The 17,521-nt window shown below is 37.6% G+C and overlaps 1 protein-coding gene across 1 annotated transcript in view; it reads left to right on the top strand.

Moving 5' to 3' along the window:
• Window positions 1–11,433, top strand: part of LOC122793403 (alcohol dehydrogenase class-3-like) — a 279,913-nt gene extending 268,480 nt beyond the window's left edge. Inside the window, exon 9 of the mRNA XM_044061378.1 lies at window positions 11,086–11,433. Coding sequence (XP_043917313.1) covers window positions 11,086–11,125 — 40 coding nt within the window. The 3' untranslated portion in view covers window positions 11,126–11,433. The remainder of the gene's footprint in view (window positions 1–11,085) is intronic.
• Window positions 11,434–17,521: the final 6,088 nt, after the last annotated feature.

Raw genomic sequence — 17,521 nt, 5'->3', positions numbered from 1 at the left:
ACCCTAGCAATTAGGTGCAGTGATACTGTTTATAAGAAGGTGTTTATGCTTCCTTGTGATGTCTTTCCAGAGGGTGATGCATATCTGGTGCACAGATCCATGGGAAGAGACATCTGCCATTGACTTTGAGTCATTCCTTACCAAGGTGGAACGCATGAGCATTTTTTAGTCTACCAATGAAATATAACTATTGATGGTAACCATGATACAGAGCTGAATTTACTTTAGCATCCATGTGTTATGTGCCCTTTCATTAAAACATTAGGAAAAGGAAATCAGAAGTACTTTAACTATCTCCATCTATCTGTCTGTCTATCTATCTATCTATATATCTATCTATCTATCTATCCATGAAGTACATGTGTATAGCACACAAATTACATGCATGTATAGAAAGATATGAGTGTGTATGTAATGGAGAAATAGATTAGAAATAGATTATATGCTTGTGTGAGTGTGTGTGTGTGTGTGTGTGTGTATGTGTGTGTGTGTGTGTGTGTGTGTGTGTGTGTGTGTGTGTGTGTGTGCGTGCACGTATATATACAACTACTGACACTTTACTTCCCAATCTGCCTTTAGGTAACTTTTCATGTAAAAATTCCATTAAAGTATCTGTATTATACAGCACAGCCACAAAACTATCCTTCTATTAATTTAGTATAAAAGACTCACTTTAATGTCTGTGCAGTTAATTCATTGTTTTAAATCTTGAGATGTCTCTCTTATAAATGCTTTTGCTTTAATACATGTTTTGCACATTTTCATATTAACTTCATATATGTAATTGTGAAACTTTTCTCTATGGGCATCCATTGAAAAGGGGGTTTATTTCTCAGTTGGATTTTCCTTGTAAAAATGTAAATACGTAAGCAAATAAACAAGGGGAGCGATGGGGCTGAGGCTCCAGGCTCAGGTATATGAAAAAGGCCTGCTGTTTCTATTTCCACTTTAGTCCGAAATGCTGTGCTATTGAAACACTAAAAGGCCACTTAAAAATTTCAGTTCTATGTCCACTAGACACATAATCCAGTAACGTGTACAGGTGAGGCACAGTATGGCTAAACTACCAAGCAAACAGAGTGAAACACTGACACGATCAGTTTATTAACCTTATGGTCCTTGACTGTGGCATTGATGCACTACATATATAAATATGGTAAGTAGTGCTACATAAGGAAAACAACTGACATATGAAACGAGTTGTCAGGACTAAAAGAGCAGCACAAGGAACAGACAAGATGTGGCTGAAGTGCATGAAAGACAGGAGTAGAGGTGATGTAGCAGTTCCTGTGCAACAATGGGACAGACCCTGTGACAACGTGGACTTGACAAAGTACACTACATTGCTTCTTAAAAATATTAATTGCTTTAAGATACCATTCTAACTAAAACTGTGCAGTTGGTGGAGAAAACAGATGATGAACAGGCATTCTTGAATTTGTGCTGTACCTTTTTTGCCATTGTACAAGGGAAAATGCAAATGTGTATAATATATTGTGAATCAAGCATATTTATTTGACAGCTGTTTTTGCTTGTCCTATTGGCATTGCCGGTGTTCATGTTGGTCACCCAACTGTTGTTTTCTAGTCTGACAACTGTGGAGTTTGCCAGGGGTACAGAGACATATTAGTGAATGGTCAGAAGATTACCCCTCTTTGTAGCAGTAAGCATTCCTAAATTAGCTATACACATCATTTCACAAGAGATGATTACTTGGCAAAAAGTAAACTGGGAACCATGCAAAGGGCAAAACATATATAAATGACAAACAAATGTAAAAGAGTACATGAGCAGCAGAATGTCGTCAGTAGCGTAATTTTATATAGTTAACTTTGGGGAAGTGGGCTGAAAATGGAATGGAGAGAGAAAAGACACTGCAGAAAGAAATGGTTTGTATATTAAATACATCACTGCAATTGTAACTGGGAGAAACATTACAGATTAACATGCAGTAGAAAGTAATGAATTTCTTTGGACATTTACTGAAACGCACAGCCACTACAGCTAACAAAAGACTGAAGTCTAATATAGAAACAGTACTGTGATCATTATGATGTGTACTGAAAAAAAAAGAATTAATGGGATAGGGACATAGTGTCATACAATGTTGCTAAGCATGTAGTCCACGAGACCATTAGGAAGTATAGCCCAAACTGCCTATTGCCACAAAACACTGCCTGATTAAGTCATTTGTTCAAGGTCACAGCATAAGAAAATGAAGCTGAAAATACTCAAGCCATGTACTGTTGGCAGTGGAAGTAGAATTTTAGTCATCTATAGACACTTAAAGGCAAACATATCACAAGTTCAATTAGAGGAACAGGAATGATGTAACTATTAGTACAGTTTCCTGCAAAAGTACACAGAGAAATTTCTAAGTCTTACAGAGCCCAGAACATAGGTAGTACTGGTATCATTATCAAGGAGTCAGTCTTGAAAAGAAAAAAAAACATAATGTCCAAAGGTAAGTTAATAGAACGTTGGTAATGTTTGGCTATAGAATTGCAGAACAGCACAGTAATAAGGAGAAAAGAGCATAACATTAATTCATAGGTTCATAGGTAGGTACTAGGCCATTGGCTCTAGGGCCTATATAAGCCTAGCCAAAAAGGTACCCTGGCTTTCACCACCCAAGAAAATTAAAAAACAAATGCAACTGATAAAGAAGTTTTATGCAAAATCCCCCTTCAGAAAAAGTCTTCCCAGTGCAGGGAAATTATGATTTCAGTAGAATAACAAGAAATGATAGAAACTATAATGCTACAAGATGTTTGTGCCTCAGAAAATATAGTTATCCAAAGTTAAGGAATAGAAAGTTGGTCATATTTTGTTTTGAAACTTACTTAGTAAGTGGAAATTAGAGCATGACATTAGTTATAAAACAAATGAAAATAAAGCATTTTCTACAACATTAAGTTAAATACATAAATAAATAAAAAATGTTCCACTGCAGCAGGCAATGGGGAGCAGAATTATTCTCAAATCCCTTCCTTTCCAGTAACATCTGTCACACATGAAACTGCAAGGATACCTCAGAGCAGTGACAGTTTTGACCCCTGAGGGAAAATTTGGAAGGAGGGGACTGTTAATTCATCTTAGACTACAAAAAGATACTTTGAACAAAGGCCTGCAATTTAGTTACTTTTTTGGTTGCAGCTGTATAACTCCTTAGTATACTGTTAAACAAGCCCTAAAACACACATGTGAGGGCCATTCATGAAGTAAAATAAGCAGTCCTGTTGACATCTCTTCTTCTTCTTTCGGCTTTTCTTGGTTAGGGGACACCACAGCAGATCACATGTCCACTCATGATTTGCAGTGGAGTTTTAAGGTGTTGATTTGCCAGCCTGGCACCCAACTTTCCACAGAAGGCACATGCACACACTCATGCCTAGGGCCAATTTAGAGTGTCCAATCCACCTGCAGCATGTCTTTGGGATGTGGGAGGAAACCGGAGCACCTGGAGGAAACCCACGTGACCACAGGGAGGACATGCAGACTCCACACAGAAGGCACCCCAGTCGAGAATCGAACTGGAGAACCTCTTGCTGTGAGGTGGCAATGCTAACAGCTGCACCACCACGGCCACCAATAAGCAGTCCTGTTGACACTAATCTGTACACCACTACTTCCTTATTTCTAGCATGAGTCATATAAACCAGACTGGAAATGGATTATGGGAAAGAGAAAGGCTTGCAGAAAAACAAGATCACATTGATAAGTTAAGCCCCATTGGCAGGCATTTCTTTAAAAACATTAAAATTCTAGAAGCACTCAGCATAATTTTGAGGTATTAAAATAGCTCAGAAAACAAAAACAGCATATAAAATATTTTTTTAGTTATATGGTGAAGTTTTACTTTAAATACATCATGCACATATAGCATAGTAAACTACAAATATAGCTTACTTTGTGATGTGTGAATTCAAGCAAAACAGCACAGTAAGCTACTGACAAAGCATACCAATCTGAGGAGATAAGAAGACCCTAATGCCCTGATGAGTATGTTATTCCAGGCTACACAGTAACCTATATTTCCTGCTGTGTATGCTTATACAGGAAGCAATGACCTGAGAATTGCCTTATCAATGAAGGAAAATGCATACTGTAGAACATGGGACAAGCCTTTAAACATTGGTGACTTTGGTCTGTATCACTTCATCGAATGGCTGTTCAGCAAATAGCCATTTGTCGAACACCTATTTAGTGAAGCCGCTCTTCATCAAATGGCAAATTTTAAGTAGGGCAAACAAGTGATTGCCCAACCTGGTGACCGCAAAAAAAAATAAATAAATAAATAAAACCTGCCAGAGGGGCTGTGCCCCCCACACCACCCCCAATGCCGGGAGCTGCACTGCTAACACCCCCCTAACTAAATATACCAACTCCAAGATCGCATTACAGTGGGGAAAAGGGAAAATTCCAGATGGTGGCCAACTGCTGATTTGCCTTAGTTAAAATTCACCCATTGATGACGAGCTACTTTAGAATTCTATCTTCTTCAGTATGTTTTATACATTTAACATCAAATGCACCAAATTTGTAGCCCATATAACTCATTCCCTGGGAAGGAGGTTACCAGGATCTCTTCAAGGATATCAACAATGTTGTCTCTTTCAAATAGGCTTTCGATCTTAGGATGACTGACAAAAGTCTTTCTTCTAATTATAGCTTTAGTAACTTCTTACAAGGCTTCTTGGCCTAAGCCAGTGTTGAGGAACCTATGACATGCGTGTCAAGGGTAACACACCACAATGTTTTGGGTGACACACCAGCATTCACCAACACCTGAGTTACCAAAGAAACAAATGAACAAAAATACAAGAAATATGTGACCTTGCATGTATCTATTTAAACTCAGTAACAAAAAAGTCAATAATTAATAAGCAAATCAAATGCAATGTGTTCCATATTTATTTCAGTTCAGTTTAAAATTACTATTAAAAGTAGGGCAATTTTTGGTGCACAATTTTAAGCACAGTTATCAGTGAGCATATCGTTTTCCATATTGTAATCAATGATTTTTCTTTTACTTTTAAATACATAGCAGCACACATGATTGGACTGTTTTTTCAACTAAATGAATATGTAAAGATTTTTTTCTCTTTTGTTCAGGGGGAGGGGTGACACGCCAGCTAAGTCACGATAGGCATTTTCCAAATTTTTGACACACGGAGCCCAAAAGCAATATCGCTCTCAACACAGTCTAACATGTCAGGGGATAAAAAGGCACTGCAGCTGAGTGCATTTTGTTCCCTTTTTACAATACAGAAAGCAAGACAGAGGTTTTAAACTGCAGGATGTTCATACTGAATTCTAGTCACAGAAACACTTCTGTAAGAAAGACCTGCAGAGTATCTACAGATCAGTGGGAGTTAAGACAGGAACAATTCAGTCTGCAGAACTGTGACTTACTGTACAAACTACTGCCTTATGAAATTCTACCCACTGAAAACAGACTAAGGGAAAGTTTTGGTGAGTTTCATAAACTTGCTAGCTCTGGATAATGACCAAAACACTATAAGTGATAAAAACAGTATTCAAACAGTATACTACTAAATAGGAAAACAATGTGTTTTATTGGGGTCAGAAGCCTCCTCATATCAACTCCATGTATGGAATAGTTTATCACTCCCCAATAGTAATATATTCAAAATTCAATGTCTTACAGCCTCAGAGCAGAGCAAAATAAGCATTAGATATTATCAAAAAAGTAAGCATTTTCTTACCCCTAAGGTTGTGCAGCCTGAGAACTAAAAATATAGTCAATGGAGTTGTGGAGGCTATACCCTAGCATGCTGATGCAGGAGTTACATGACAGTGAATACAGCATTATGTTATATGTAGTCTGTTAGTTGTCTTCTGTAAAAACTGCATCTTTCATAAATAGAATTTGATGAATTTAATTTTCACTAACTTACGCTTGCATAAACTAGCATGTTACCATTGAAGTCCTATAAAACACCAGAATTACAGTATAAATGGCAAGTTAAATGAATGTAACAATTCCATTCTTTAGCTGTACCCAAAATATGAGCAAAGAAAAGGCTGGGAATATGGGCTATCTTAAAATTAACAAGGCATTTCAGAAACCTGGGAGGAAACTCCCAGATATGCTCAGAATTAGTTCAAAATGATGTAAAAATCACTGAACCTACAGACATTGCCAACATACTGGCTAACAGGTTCAGTGCAAACTTCTCCCCCCTCCCCCCCAAAAGGAGAGATATCTATACCAGAGGATTGTAGCCCCCCCAAACATCTCTAACGCTCAGGTGAGAACTGCTCTCTCCAAGGCAAAAAACACAGCATCCATGGGAGCAGATGGTGTCCCCGGTTGTGTGCTCCGCGAACTCAATGAGGAATTAAACCCACAGTTAGGACAGCTGTTTAATCTTAGCCTCACCTCAGGATATGTACCAAAGGAGTGGCATACGGCAACTGTGGTCCCACTTCACAAAGGCGGTGCCTCCACCGACCCTGGAAATTACCGTCCCATCAGCTTGACAAGCCTGATCTGCAAAGCTATGGAGAGGATCATAATGGAACTCATAAATAAAGACATAGGGGACTTGCAGACTTTGGATCCAACCCAGTTTGGCTTTGTCAAGGGCAGATCATGCCTTTTAAACTTGGTTGACTTTTTCGAAACAGTCACCAAGGCCATTGATGAGGGAAAGGCAGTCCACACAGCCTACCTCGACCTGGCAAAGGCTTTCGACACAATACCCCACTCAGGTATCATTGAAAAACTCATCAGCTTAAATGTAAACCCATACGTCACAAGATGGGTAGCAAACTGGCTAAGTGACAGAACCCACAGGGTCAGAGTTGCTGACGCCATGTCAGACTCAAAGCCTGTCACAAGTGGTGTCCCACAGGGCTCAGTCCTGGGCCCACTCTTGTTCGGCATCTACTTTTCAGAAGTACAAGCAAACACAGGAGGGTTATGGCTGACAAAATTTGCAGATGACTGCAAACTGGGTGCAATAGTCGAGAACACATCTGACACAGATATCCTTCAGAAGGGTCTCATAGAAACGGATAACTGGTGCCAGAGCCATGGACTAAAGTTAAATGCCAAAAAATGCATAGTCATACCCTTCGGGAAAAACAAGGTTACCCCTAGCTACCATATAGGTGGCAATCCACTGAGCACAGAAGAGGTTATCAGGGATCTGGGGACCCAGGTTGACAGTAACCTTTCGTTTGACACGCACGTTGCCAAAGTAGTTAGGAAGACCTTCTACATTGCCCACCTGATCATGAAGGGATTCACATCTAGATCAAGGGAGGTCATCGTCCCCCTGTACTCATCACTCATCAGACCAATGATTGAGTACAATGCCCCATTCGAAATGTATCTGACCCGACACCTGCAGCAACTGGAAAGGCCCCAAAAGTTCCTTACCAAAAGGATAAAGGGTCTCAAAAATATGTCTTATGCTGCCCGACTGAAGGAACTCCAGCTCTATTCAGTCGCTTGCCGTCTGCTCAGAGGTGACCTGTGCCTGACATACAAGGCCATGTCCAACCCAGAATTGATGAACATGCTTCACCTCAAAAAATCTAGATCCCTCAGAACTACAAGGGCGGGAGACTTAAACCTTGACACGGTTATTAATAGGACGTGCTGGAGGGAAAGATTCATCACCCAAAGACTCCCTATGCTGCGGAACAAAATCCCGGTACATGTGAGACAGAGCACCTCGCTGGCCTTGTTCAAGAGAAATCTTGACCAATGGATGGGAGATCACAGATATACCCCAGGGATTACCTCAGTGTCACTGCTTGACAGAGGCACAGCAAAATAATGGGCATAGTATCCTTAAAACTAAGGGGTGGCAAAAGCCACAAAACTCTGGGCTAGGCTTATAAATGCCCTTGGGCAGATAGCCTAGTATGAACCCATGAACCTATTTAACGCTACCAAAAAGTAGCTCTCAAACATTCTTGACAATGATAGGGTAACCAGAAATATGCCCCTCACTTAACTCCACAGTCTCTTGTGGAAAGTGATAACAAGCAATGGGAACTACACTGGCTAGGCTACAAATGAGTTACCTGATCAGCTTTCTAGTATGAACCAATGAACCTATGAACCAGTTTAAATAAATTAGACAGACAGGAAGTACGTTTTCTTGTCACAGCCCCTAAAAAACGTTAACGAGATATCAGGATACAGGAGATACCATTAAGCAATTATCTCTAGAATTTCTAAGGTACCAACTTTATATAATTACTGCTAGAGCCATTTATTTTAAATTCAGTATATTTAAAATTATTGCAGAACTAAAAGTTAGCACAACTCTTTGTAGCTCACACAATTTGTAATAAGGCAGCTGCATAAAGTAGAAAGGGTGAAGATAGGTTTGGCAGGTTTCAAGAAATAATTAAATATAATACAAGTTTGTGTTTAAAATAAACTGCAAAGTATTTTTCCTGGTCATAAAATCTTGGAGGAAGAGTACACATTTCAATGAGAAATTACATAATACAACTTTTAATGGATTTGGTGGGCAAAGTTACAGGTGATTGTTGTACTGAAGGTTAAGTGGATTTATTTGTAAAATGTAATGTTTCAGTGCATTTCACTGCAATGTATTGCACTGTGCAAACCAGCAGAGCATTTCTGCAGGGTTTTTTTGCCATTTTCTCCACAGTGGTGTAACTGTGGAGTTGGTATATGTAATTTAGGGGGCTGGCGTGGATCCCACAAATGAGATCATGAGGGTCAGCCCCTTCCCCACTTGGGGGCTGCAGGGGGGCTTGCTCCTCTTGAAAATATTTTTTGTGTTTTCCTATATTTTTAGCTCACCGTTTTCAGTATTTAATTTTTGATAAACCGTGACCTGAGAAAGTGTGTTGTGGTGGCTCATAAGTAAATTGATTTGGTGAAGGGCCATGATGGAGTTGGATTTTGTATCAATTGATCTAAAACAAGCAAGAAATATGGGAAATCAGTAAACACATGTAGACTAGGTACTGAAGTGCAAGGAAAATGTATTAGCAGTTTAAAAAGGAAAAAGAAGCTACTGCTGGTGGAAACCAGTGGTTTATCCTTATCTGAAGTATGGTCTACACTTCTTATGACACCTGCCCTCCGTAAGGCAAAAAATGTGACAAGAAGCAGGATAAAGGACAGCAGTTGAAATTTTTCAGTTACTGCAAAGTAAGCCACAAAAGAAATTTAATGGTTCGATAATTTAACATCTGTCAGAAAGAGAGACAGAAAAACAAGAAGACATCACTGACAAACAGAGCCTTAAATTATAATAGAATATATGGGAAAGATGGACATTTTTAAACTTTAGTACTAAAAAGCTAACAGAGTTGATGAAGCTGACTTCATTATAAAGTTGTGAGCACAAGCATAGAATATTTTGAAGATAGACAATGGATCAAGGGTGATGTAAGAAATTATTATTATGGATGTTTGGATCTATGGATAAGTATGGATAAATGCACTTATAATACATCACACATTAAAAAACATATTTCTTATTTTGAAAGAAAGATGGTTGAACATTTTACAAATCAGTTATTAATATTTTAATGTATATGTTATATAAATGGACTCTTCTTTTGTGCAACCAACAACCGGGGGGGGGGGCCCTGTAGAATGTTCAAAAACTGTAATGCTGATCCCCATAACTACCGAACTGCAAGTGGGAATAGAGAGAGTAAATGTTAACTCTAAGTCTATGGCATCTTGGCGTATTCCTGATACTCCAAGGAACAGTCATCTCAGAGTTACTTATATATATAAAAACAGCAGGGATGTGCAGGACACTTGAAAACCATGGTAGCGACATCTGGAGCTCACAGCCATTTTGTCTGAGACACAGGTTACTTTTCATAGTGTTGGTGCTTGCATTACTGGCTCTTACACTTGTCATAAAGAACTGTCTAATGGGTCTAGCCCAAATAACAAAGATTAAAAAGGGGGCATAATGTTATCCTCAAATGTCATCTGTCTCTGTGACATACAGGGATTATGCCCTGACTATGAACAAGTTTAATCAGTGGCTCAGGTGCTGGAAGAGCCAAGTTGGGGTAAGTAATGAGTGAGCAGCTAGCTTAGCCTTTGGAGAGGAAATGGTGGTCCATTTGACTGCTTTATCCCATGCAAGTGGAAGCTTGCAGATAATGAAGATGCAGCCATTAACTGAGAATGTGAGCTTGACTTACAAGCCATTGACAGCAGCAGTCATTAGCATGTGGAAGGGTGCACTCACAGACACGCATGGGGAGGGCATTAATAAACCCACATGGTGAAGGTGGTGCTCATATCAGCTGCCAGAATGGGGTTAGGGACTTAAAATATTAGCACATTCATTGCTTGTATCTTCCAGTGCAGAAGCACATTCATTGTCTGTATCATCCAGAGCAAGCAAGGACAAACAACCTCCATGGCTGCCTGAGGTATGGCCCTCTCTAGTTGGCTGTCATGTCCCTGACAGAAACTCCTTGAGTGAAGGGAGAATAAATGGGTTTAAGACCAGTGGTGGGGGATGAAGAAATGAGTTATACCATCAAATGTCACTTGTTGTGTCTTTCGGCTTATCCCGATTAGGGGTCGCTACAGCGGAACTCCAGTCAGCTAATGTTTGGCAGGTGATTTTTACGTGCTGAGTTACCAGCCCTGATGCACAGCCTTCAACAAAGGCATGCCCATTCAAGCATGCCTCCACACAGAAGATGCTCTAGCTGAGAATCGAACGTGACAACGTCTTACTGTGAGGCAACAACACTACCGCAGCACCACTAACGTGGGATACCCAAAATCTAATAATCTTATCAACTATCATTAGTTCAGCAATTGGCACTTTTTTCCCAGTAGATAATCTCTACAACAGCTGTGGTATATTCAATGGTTTACCTTCATAACCGCAGTTATGAAGGTAAACCATATTCAACAGTACTATGAGGGAAATAGCTGTTTCATTTATTCACTGCTATGTCAACAACAAATCTTGTAAGGAAATGCTAAGGATAATGAGTTCTTCACTGATTATAACATTTTGTGTAAATAATTGTGAAAATTGTGAGTGACCAGTTGTTTATTTGTATGTTTTTCCATAGTCTTCGAACTGTCCTGGTGTATCAACATCACCAAAAATGAAGAACAACTCAAGAGCCTGCATGTTGCAGTTTATCCAAATGCTTTCAAAGCATACTTTCACAAAAAGATACAATAACAGCTACAACCATTTGAGAAACGGATAAAGCTGACAAAAATACATGCCTGTGAAATCTTATCACTTTTGTAGTAGACTTTTTCTTCTACAATGCACAGCAGTGTCAAAACGTGCATGATTCTTATACTGTCTTTCAACTTCTTCTGTCAATTTCATATGTAATGCAGTGTAAATAAGAAGCATTTGCCTGAAAATAAATTTGAGTCAATGGTGATAAACATTTTTCAACATACATTATGTTGATATATTTTCTTTTTCACTTTATAATTGCATGTTTAATCGCTGCTACAATGACTTTTCTATTTACTCTCAGGATTGTTCTGTGTTTGCTTGCAAGTAGAGCCATCTAGGCAAATAAAGTTAATTACAACTGCAAATATTTTTCCCGAATGTGAATGAACTGCTGCAAAATTCAAGAATGTCTATCATTTCTAAATGTATAGGTTCTCAGTTTGTGTCACACTGAGCCTCCTTATGATCAAAGAAAACTCATTAAGCCTTCCCTAGATATCAGGAAAAGTATTTGGAGCCATCCTGTATATAATACACATACATATACAGATCAAAGCAGATTGTGCACTATAATACACACAACACACACACACATGCATATGTCAGAAATAACCAGTATTTAGCTCAGTACAGAATTCGGTTACTACTGATTTGTAATAAAACAGCACATAATCTAGTGCTGTAATCTGACAATTATCTTAAATACAGTTTAAAATAAAACAACACTGCATAGTTAGTGCTTTAACCACACACTATTTTCAGCCGTATTTTGGTCACCACAAAACAGACCTAAGCCTCTGCAGAGAGGCGGACCTCACCATTTGAGAAAATATGCTCTGTTTTAAGAATGAATAAATGAAAATCACATCTGTAAATGAGACACAATTCCCTTTATTGGCGTGCTGCTTCACTTCCATCTCACTGGTATATCAGGGCAGGCTAGCCAAACCATGACATATATAGTACTATGAGAGGTAAGCACTAACCTCCATTCCTCACAGCAACTGAATTCAATGCTTTCTGGTGATCACTATACTTCTGGATACAGTTCACCATCTGAAGTAGATGCTCTCATTATTAAAGGATGATTTTCACTTTTAAAACAACAGTGATCACGTATGAGCAATTAATGCTGATGGTGCTGCTGCTGACAGGAGATCAGGTACTGGTCTGCCAAACATCAGGGGATGGACAATCAGGCTATAGTTATTCTGGGTGGAAGAAAGTTGAGGAGGCAGCCTATGTGTGAAAGCAAAGGATTTTAATTCATTTGCTTGATCACTGTTAATAAATTGCTGAGGATTTTCAGGGAAGGGCAATACATTTGTGTCTGAGAGCAAATAGTTGAAATATATTACTGAGGTCATTTTTTTCAGTTTAACCACAGTCAAACACTAAGAAGATGAACACTCAGGGTATGGAAATTTGGGAGGCGGGAGGTGAGGAGGCACTTGTGAATGAAAGCAGAAGGTTGTTACTTGATCACTATTAAATGATCATAGATGTGGCTTGTAAAGGAGGAGCACTGTATGTGCCAGACAGCTGCAAAATGAAGTACATCATTGTGGCCATTATTACTTTCACATTGATCACAGTCAAACCTCTGCATGGTGAAAAGAATATGGTGCTTTAATTCTGAAATAAGAGATGGGAAGACCTATAGTGTGTGAAAGCAAAATATAGATACTTGATCATTTTAAATTGTCATTGATATAGCTTGTTAAGAATGAGCAGTATATGTGTTTGACAGCAAGAAGCAGAAATACATTACTGCACCCTTTATTTCTTTTACTTCAGCATTTGCCTTTCATCACATGCAAAACACATGGGGTAAACAATCATAATATAACTATTTTTGGAGTGAGAGATGAGGAGATAGATTGTGTGAATGCAAAGGGCAATTACTTGATCACAGTTAAATGTTCATTTCTGTGGATTGTCAGAGATGGGTAGCATAAGCACCTGAGTGAAACAAGGTGAAGTAAACTGTTGCGGCTATTTTCTTTCACCTTTGATTATGAACAAGTATCACTGGGGTGCTTAATCAGAAAGTGGTTATCTTTGGGGTAGTGCAAAGGCAAGTTATGTTTGAATGCAAGATATATTGCATTTACTTAACCATTCTAAGTACTTTGTATTGGATTGTCAGAGAGGGGTAAGTCATATATTTGCAGGAATAGGCTGAGCTACATTATTATTATTATTATGCCATTATTTTCTTCACTTTGATCACAATAAACATCAAAGGTTGGGATTAGGTTGGGATTTCCAAGATGGTTACATACCGATGAAGAGCACAGCTTCAGTTCTACCATTATGAAAACAGAACCAGTTTCTGGCTAGCAAATACACTGCCTGGATGCCAGCAAAGAATACATTTGGAAAACCTGAAAGAAAATCAACAAGAAAATGCAAAGAGAAAACACTGTCTGGAAAGGATTCTACAGCTGTTAAGCAAAACACAGTTCAAGCTTTAGCTTTGGTTCATGACATGACTTCAAGTAGTTTAGAGGAAAAATAAATCAGATGTACTCAGAGATGATTAAAAATAAATGAAACATTGAAGGAATATATCAATTTAAACAACAGAAGACTGGAAAAACATAGAAGAAGATTTAACTAGCCATTCAGATGAACTGATAAAAACTGCAAAAATCAGAGACTGATGTAAAGAAAAATATGGCTGATTATGAGGTTTCTCAAAAAGAATTGCTTAAAATCATGCTTAGTTAGAAGACAGAATGTGCAGAGAATACCTGAGATTTTCTGCTGTACCAGAGAAAGTAAAGGCTGGATTAATTTTATGAAAGCACAAATAAGCAACTGGACTAGTGTTCCACAACAGAATGTGTTAATTAAAAGGGCAAGTCAAGTGTATACTCCAAACCTGACAATGGGAAAGCAGCCAAGACCTGTATAAGTAAAGATGCAATCAGACCAGTAGAAAAAGTTGATCCTGACAAAATTTAGGTAGAAGGACAGAGTATTAAAAATTGCAGAGAGCAGAGTGTTTGTAGAAAATGTTTATTCACTGTACACTAGGCAGAAGAGAAGCAAATTTATCCCAGCAATCAGGGAATTGTCAAGAGGTAAGTGTGAGATTCAAGACATTGTATCCAGCTGTCTTCAAAGTGTTTTTTTTTCTTGGAGGATCAAAGTCATTTTTTTGATGCAGAACAGGCTAAGGAGGAAATAAAAAAGTATATCCAACAGAACATGAGTCAGCAAGCACAAGGGACTCTGCTTCTCATACTTATGATGGTAAGGGTCTTAGAGAGACCTTGCCAGTAAAACCTTTTCTAATGTTCCAAAGAAAGTGCTTGAGAGACAGAAAGAAGCACATGAGTTGACTAGAAGTGTCAGTTGTACATTGGACTTGAACCAGAGTCTGGTGTTGGGAAATGCAGATGAACAGGAAGAAAATTACCATGTCTGAAATTAGTGAATAAATGGTAGACTATAAAGTACCTTCATTTGCTTTAAAGAATGGTAAGTCATTGAAGACACTGTTGTGTTATAAATCATTAAGCTCTGGAATCATTGATTTAGGTACTGGTGTGGATATGGTACTTTTCAGTGCAGAACATGTAATATCTGCAGTTATATAAGTAGCAACAACTGCTTCCAACATCGAGATACTGTGCAGCTTTTTGAATTTAAGGTCCAAACTGGTTGTTCTTCCAAGATTGTTGTATGCCTTGCCATATGTGATGTCTGCCAACGTTTCTATGTTGGAAAGACAAATAGGTGTTTGAAGGATAGGGTTAGAAAGCATTTATATAGCATTTCTAAGTATGAATAATGCTCTGTCTAACGGGACTTAACATAGCTGTAAGTTTATGGTGATAGACTGGTTGAGGTTAGATAGGAGAGAGGGTGATGTTAAAATAGTATACAGACTGTCTGGAGATTAAGTGGATTTAATTGTTAAGGGCTACATGTGGTAAAGGGCTTAATGAGTATATACCTTTAAGACCAACCTTCAGGTCATGTGGTCTGAAAAGATGAAAGGGCTATTTAAACAGGTTGAAGTTGTTATGGTGTTAATTCTGATGAAGCATCTTGAAGGTTTGAAAGCACTTATCTGTTTTAATTTGTTCTTATTTTATACAGTGTTTCTACAATGTTTTATTGTTCAGTGATTTTGAATAAGGAGTTTTTATACACTCTGCCTGGCTGGTTTGTCTGCACATTTGGATTCTTTTACCAGCTATTTTGCTTCTTTTTTGCTTAAATATGTTTTATTGCAAGAAAAAGTGGCTAAAAAATGCTGGACTTTTGTTGACTTTATTAAACTTGTGGGTGGACTTTAAAGCATATACCTCACTTTATATCATTAATGTTTAGAAGGACACTAAAATGGGGAAAGCTAACTGTAAGTGAAACCGTTTGTGTTCTTATTATTATTTGTATAAAACATTTCATGATATAAATTGCATGTTATATACAGTAAACAAGTTTTGTGTAGTGTGCAGTCAGGGGTATTTTAAATAAGGTGTGAGTCTTTCCAGTGACTGTTGTATGTGTTAAAGTTATTAAAGTAAGCATGTACTTTTTTTTGAGTTTTACAGTAAAACAAGAGAAAAAATGGACAAATGCAAATTTAATGTTCATGTGCTCTGATCTTGGGCTGGTGGGGTGAGGTGTAAAAATACACTGATTATATTGTATGTAGAATTACCATATTTTCTCTTATTTTTTTACAAGAATGAATGCCTAGATTACTACCTTTGGTTTAAGCTGTAAACAGGTGTTTTTGTAAGCATGTAGGCTTTAAGAATAAGACAAAATGATGAAAGCAATGAAAATGCTAAGCTTCTTATAACTGCAAAGATACTCATAGCTTGTTTGTTTTCTGCTGGCAAATGTTTAGTGGAGTTAAGATTTCTGCAGCTGAAAGCAGCTATACATTCTTTTCTGTGTGAAATTCATAAAGGCTCATTGTTGAGTACATTCATTTAAAATGTTCCATAATATTGGGAAAATGTAACTGGGCAAAATTCAGATGGATTTAAATACCTATAATATCTCTGGGTAAAATTGTAATCATAGATGCATTGTGTACCCCAAGTATCCAAGTAAAATTCAGTGAGAGTTTTATCAAGATCTCTGAAAGGGGAGATGCAATATTGATTGGTCGTTATAGGTACCCACTCAATTCACAGCAACAATGCGATAAGTTATATGTGATTTCTATTAAAGGTGGGTATAGGCCTTCTGCTCAGGATAAACATGCAGCACATGTCTAAAATACATTTCTAACCCAATACAAAAAGAATGGAGCAACATTCAAAATATAAACCAATAAACCAATACATTGAACTGACTAAATCAAGTAAACCATTAAGTAAAATTGATTTAAAGGACCAAGACATAAAAAATTACATGCATTAGTAAGTAAATATATTTAAAACTTAAAAACTTAAAAATCAATTTTACTTAGTGCTTTACCTAATTTAGCTGCATGACTGGTATTTTATGCAAGGAAGTGATTTCATTTTAACAATTATTCTGAAAAAGTCCCATTGTTTTGGGAAGAAAGTGCTTAATGTTTTTATGAATTAAAGTTTGTGTTATCTCTTGGATCCTCATCATATTCTATGCCACCATGCACCCAGCATTCAGTGTATTGGTTTATCAAAATGAATCTCTACTGAGTCATTACATTAAAATTAAATGTCATTTATTTCTTCTCAAAAATGAATGTTTTGTCATTGTAAATTTGCCATGCTCAAAATGTCCTATTTTCTGTCAGTGTGTCCTGTTATAACTGTAGAGTTTTGCAGGTGTTTCATATTCCATATTCATAGTCTAATATGCTGAATTATGCTAAGTTTTCATTTGGCTGGATATGTGAATTATCTTTATGGATGGAAATGCAGTCATTCTTGGAATATAATTGTTGAGTTGTCATTACCTCAGAAGATGGGAATTCTGTTATTCCTCCAGAAAAAGATTGGTAGACAGCCCTTTATAAATAAAAATAAAATTCAGATCTTTATAAACATTTAGCATTAACAATGTGTCTGTTGGATTCCACTTTGCTTCCATCAGGGGTGCAGCTATAACTTTTCTACAAGATAAGAAATATAGCACATGTCCAGAATACATCTTAATTTGGTTGCCATTACATCAGAACTAAGCATTACATGTATTTATAGACATTTTCCTTGCCCCCATTTTAGACTCATATGCAGTGGTATACATTATATGACGATAAAATGGGGTATATGCTTTTATATCTTAAATCATTGGCTAACTGAAGTCTGCACCCAAGAGTTGTCATGTTTTTTTTTCCTGAAAAACAC

The sequence above is a fragment of the Protopterus annectens genome, chromosome 2.part0 (genome assembly GCF_019279795.1).
Source record: "Protopterus annectens isolate FY-2018-M chromosome 2.part0, PAN1.0, whole genome shotgun sequence".
Classification (NCBI taxonomy): domain Eukaryota; kingdom Metazoa; phylum Chordata; order Ceratodontiformes; family Protopteridae; genus Protopterus; species Protopterus annectens.
The sequence above is the reverse complement of the archived record's forward strand: the minus strand, read 5'-3'. Positions and strand labels throughout refer to the sequence as shown.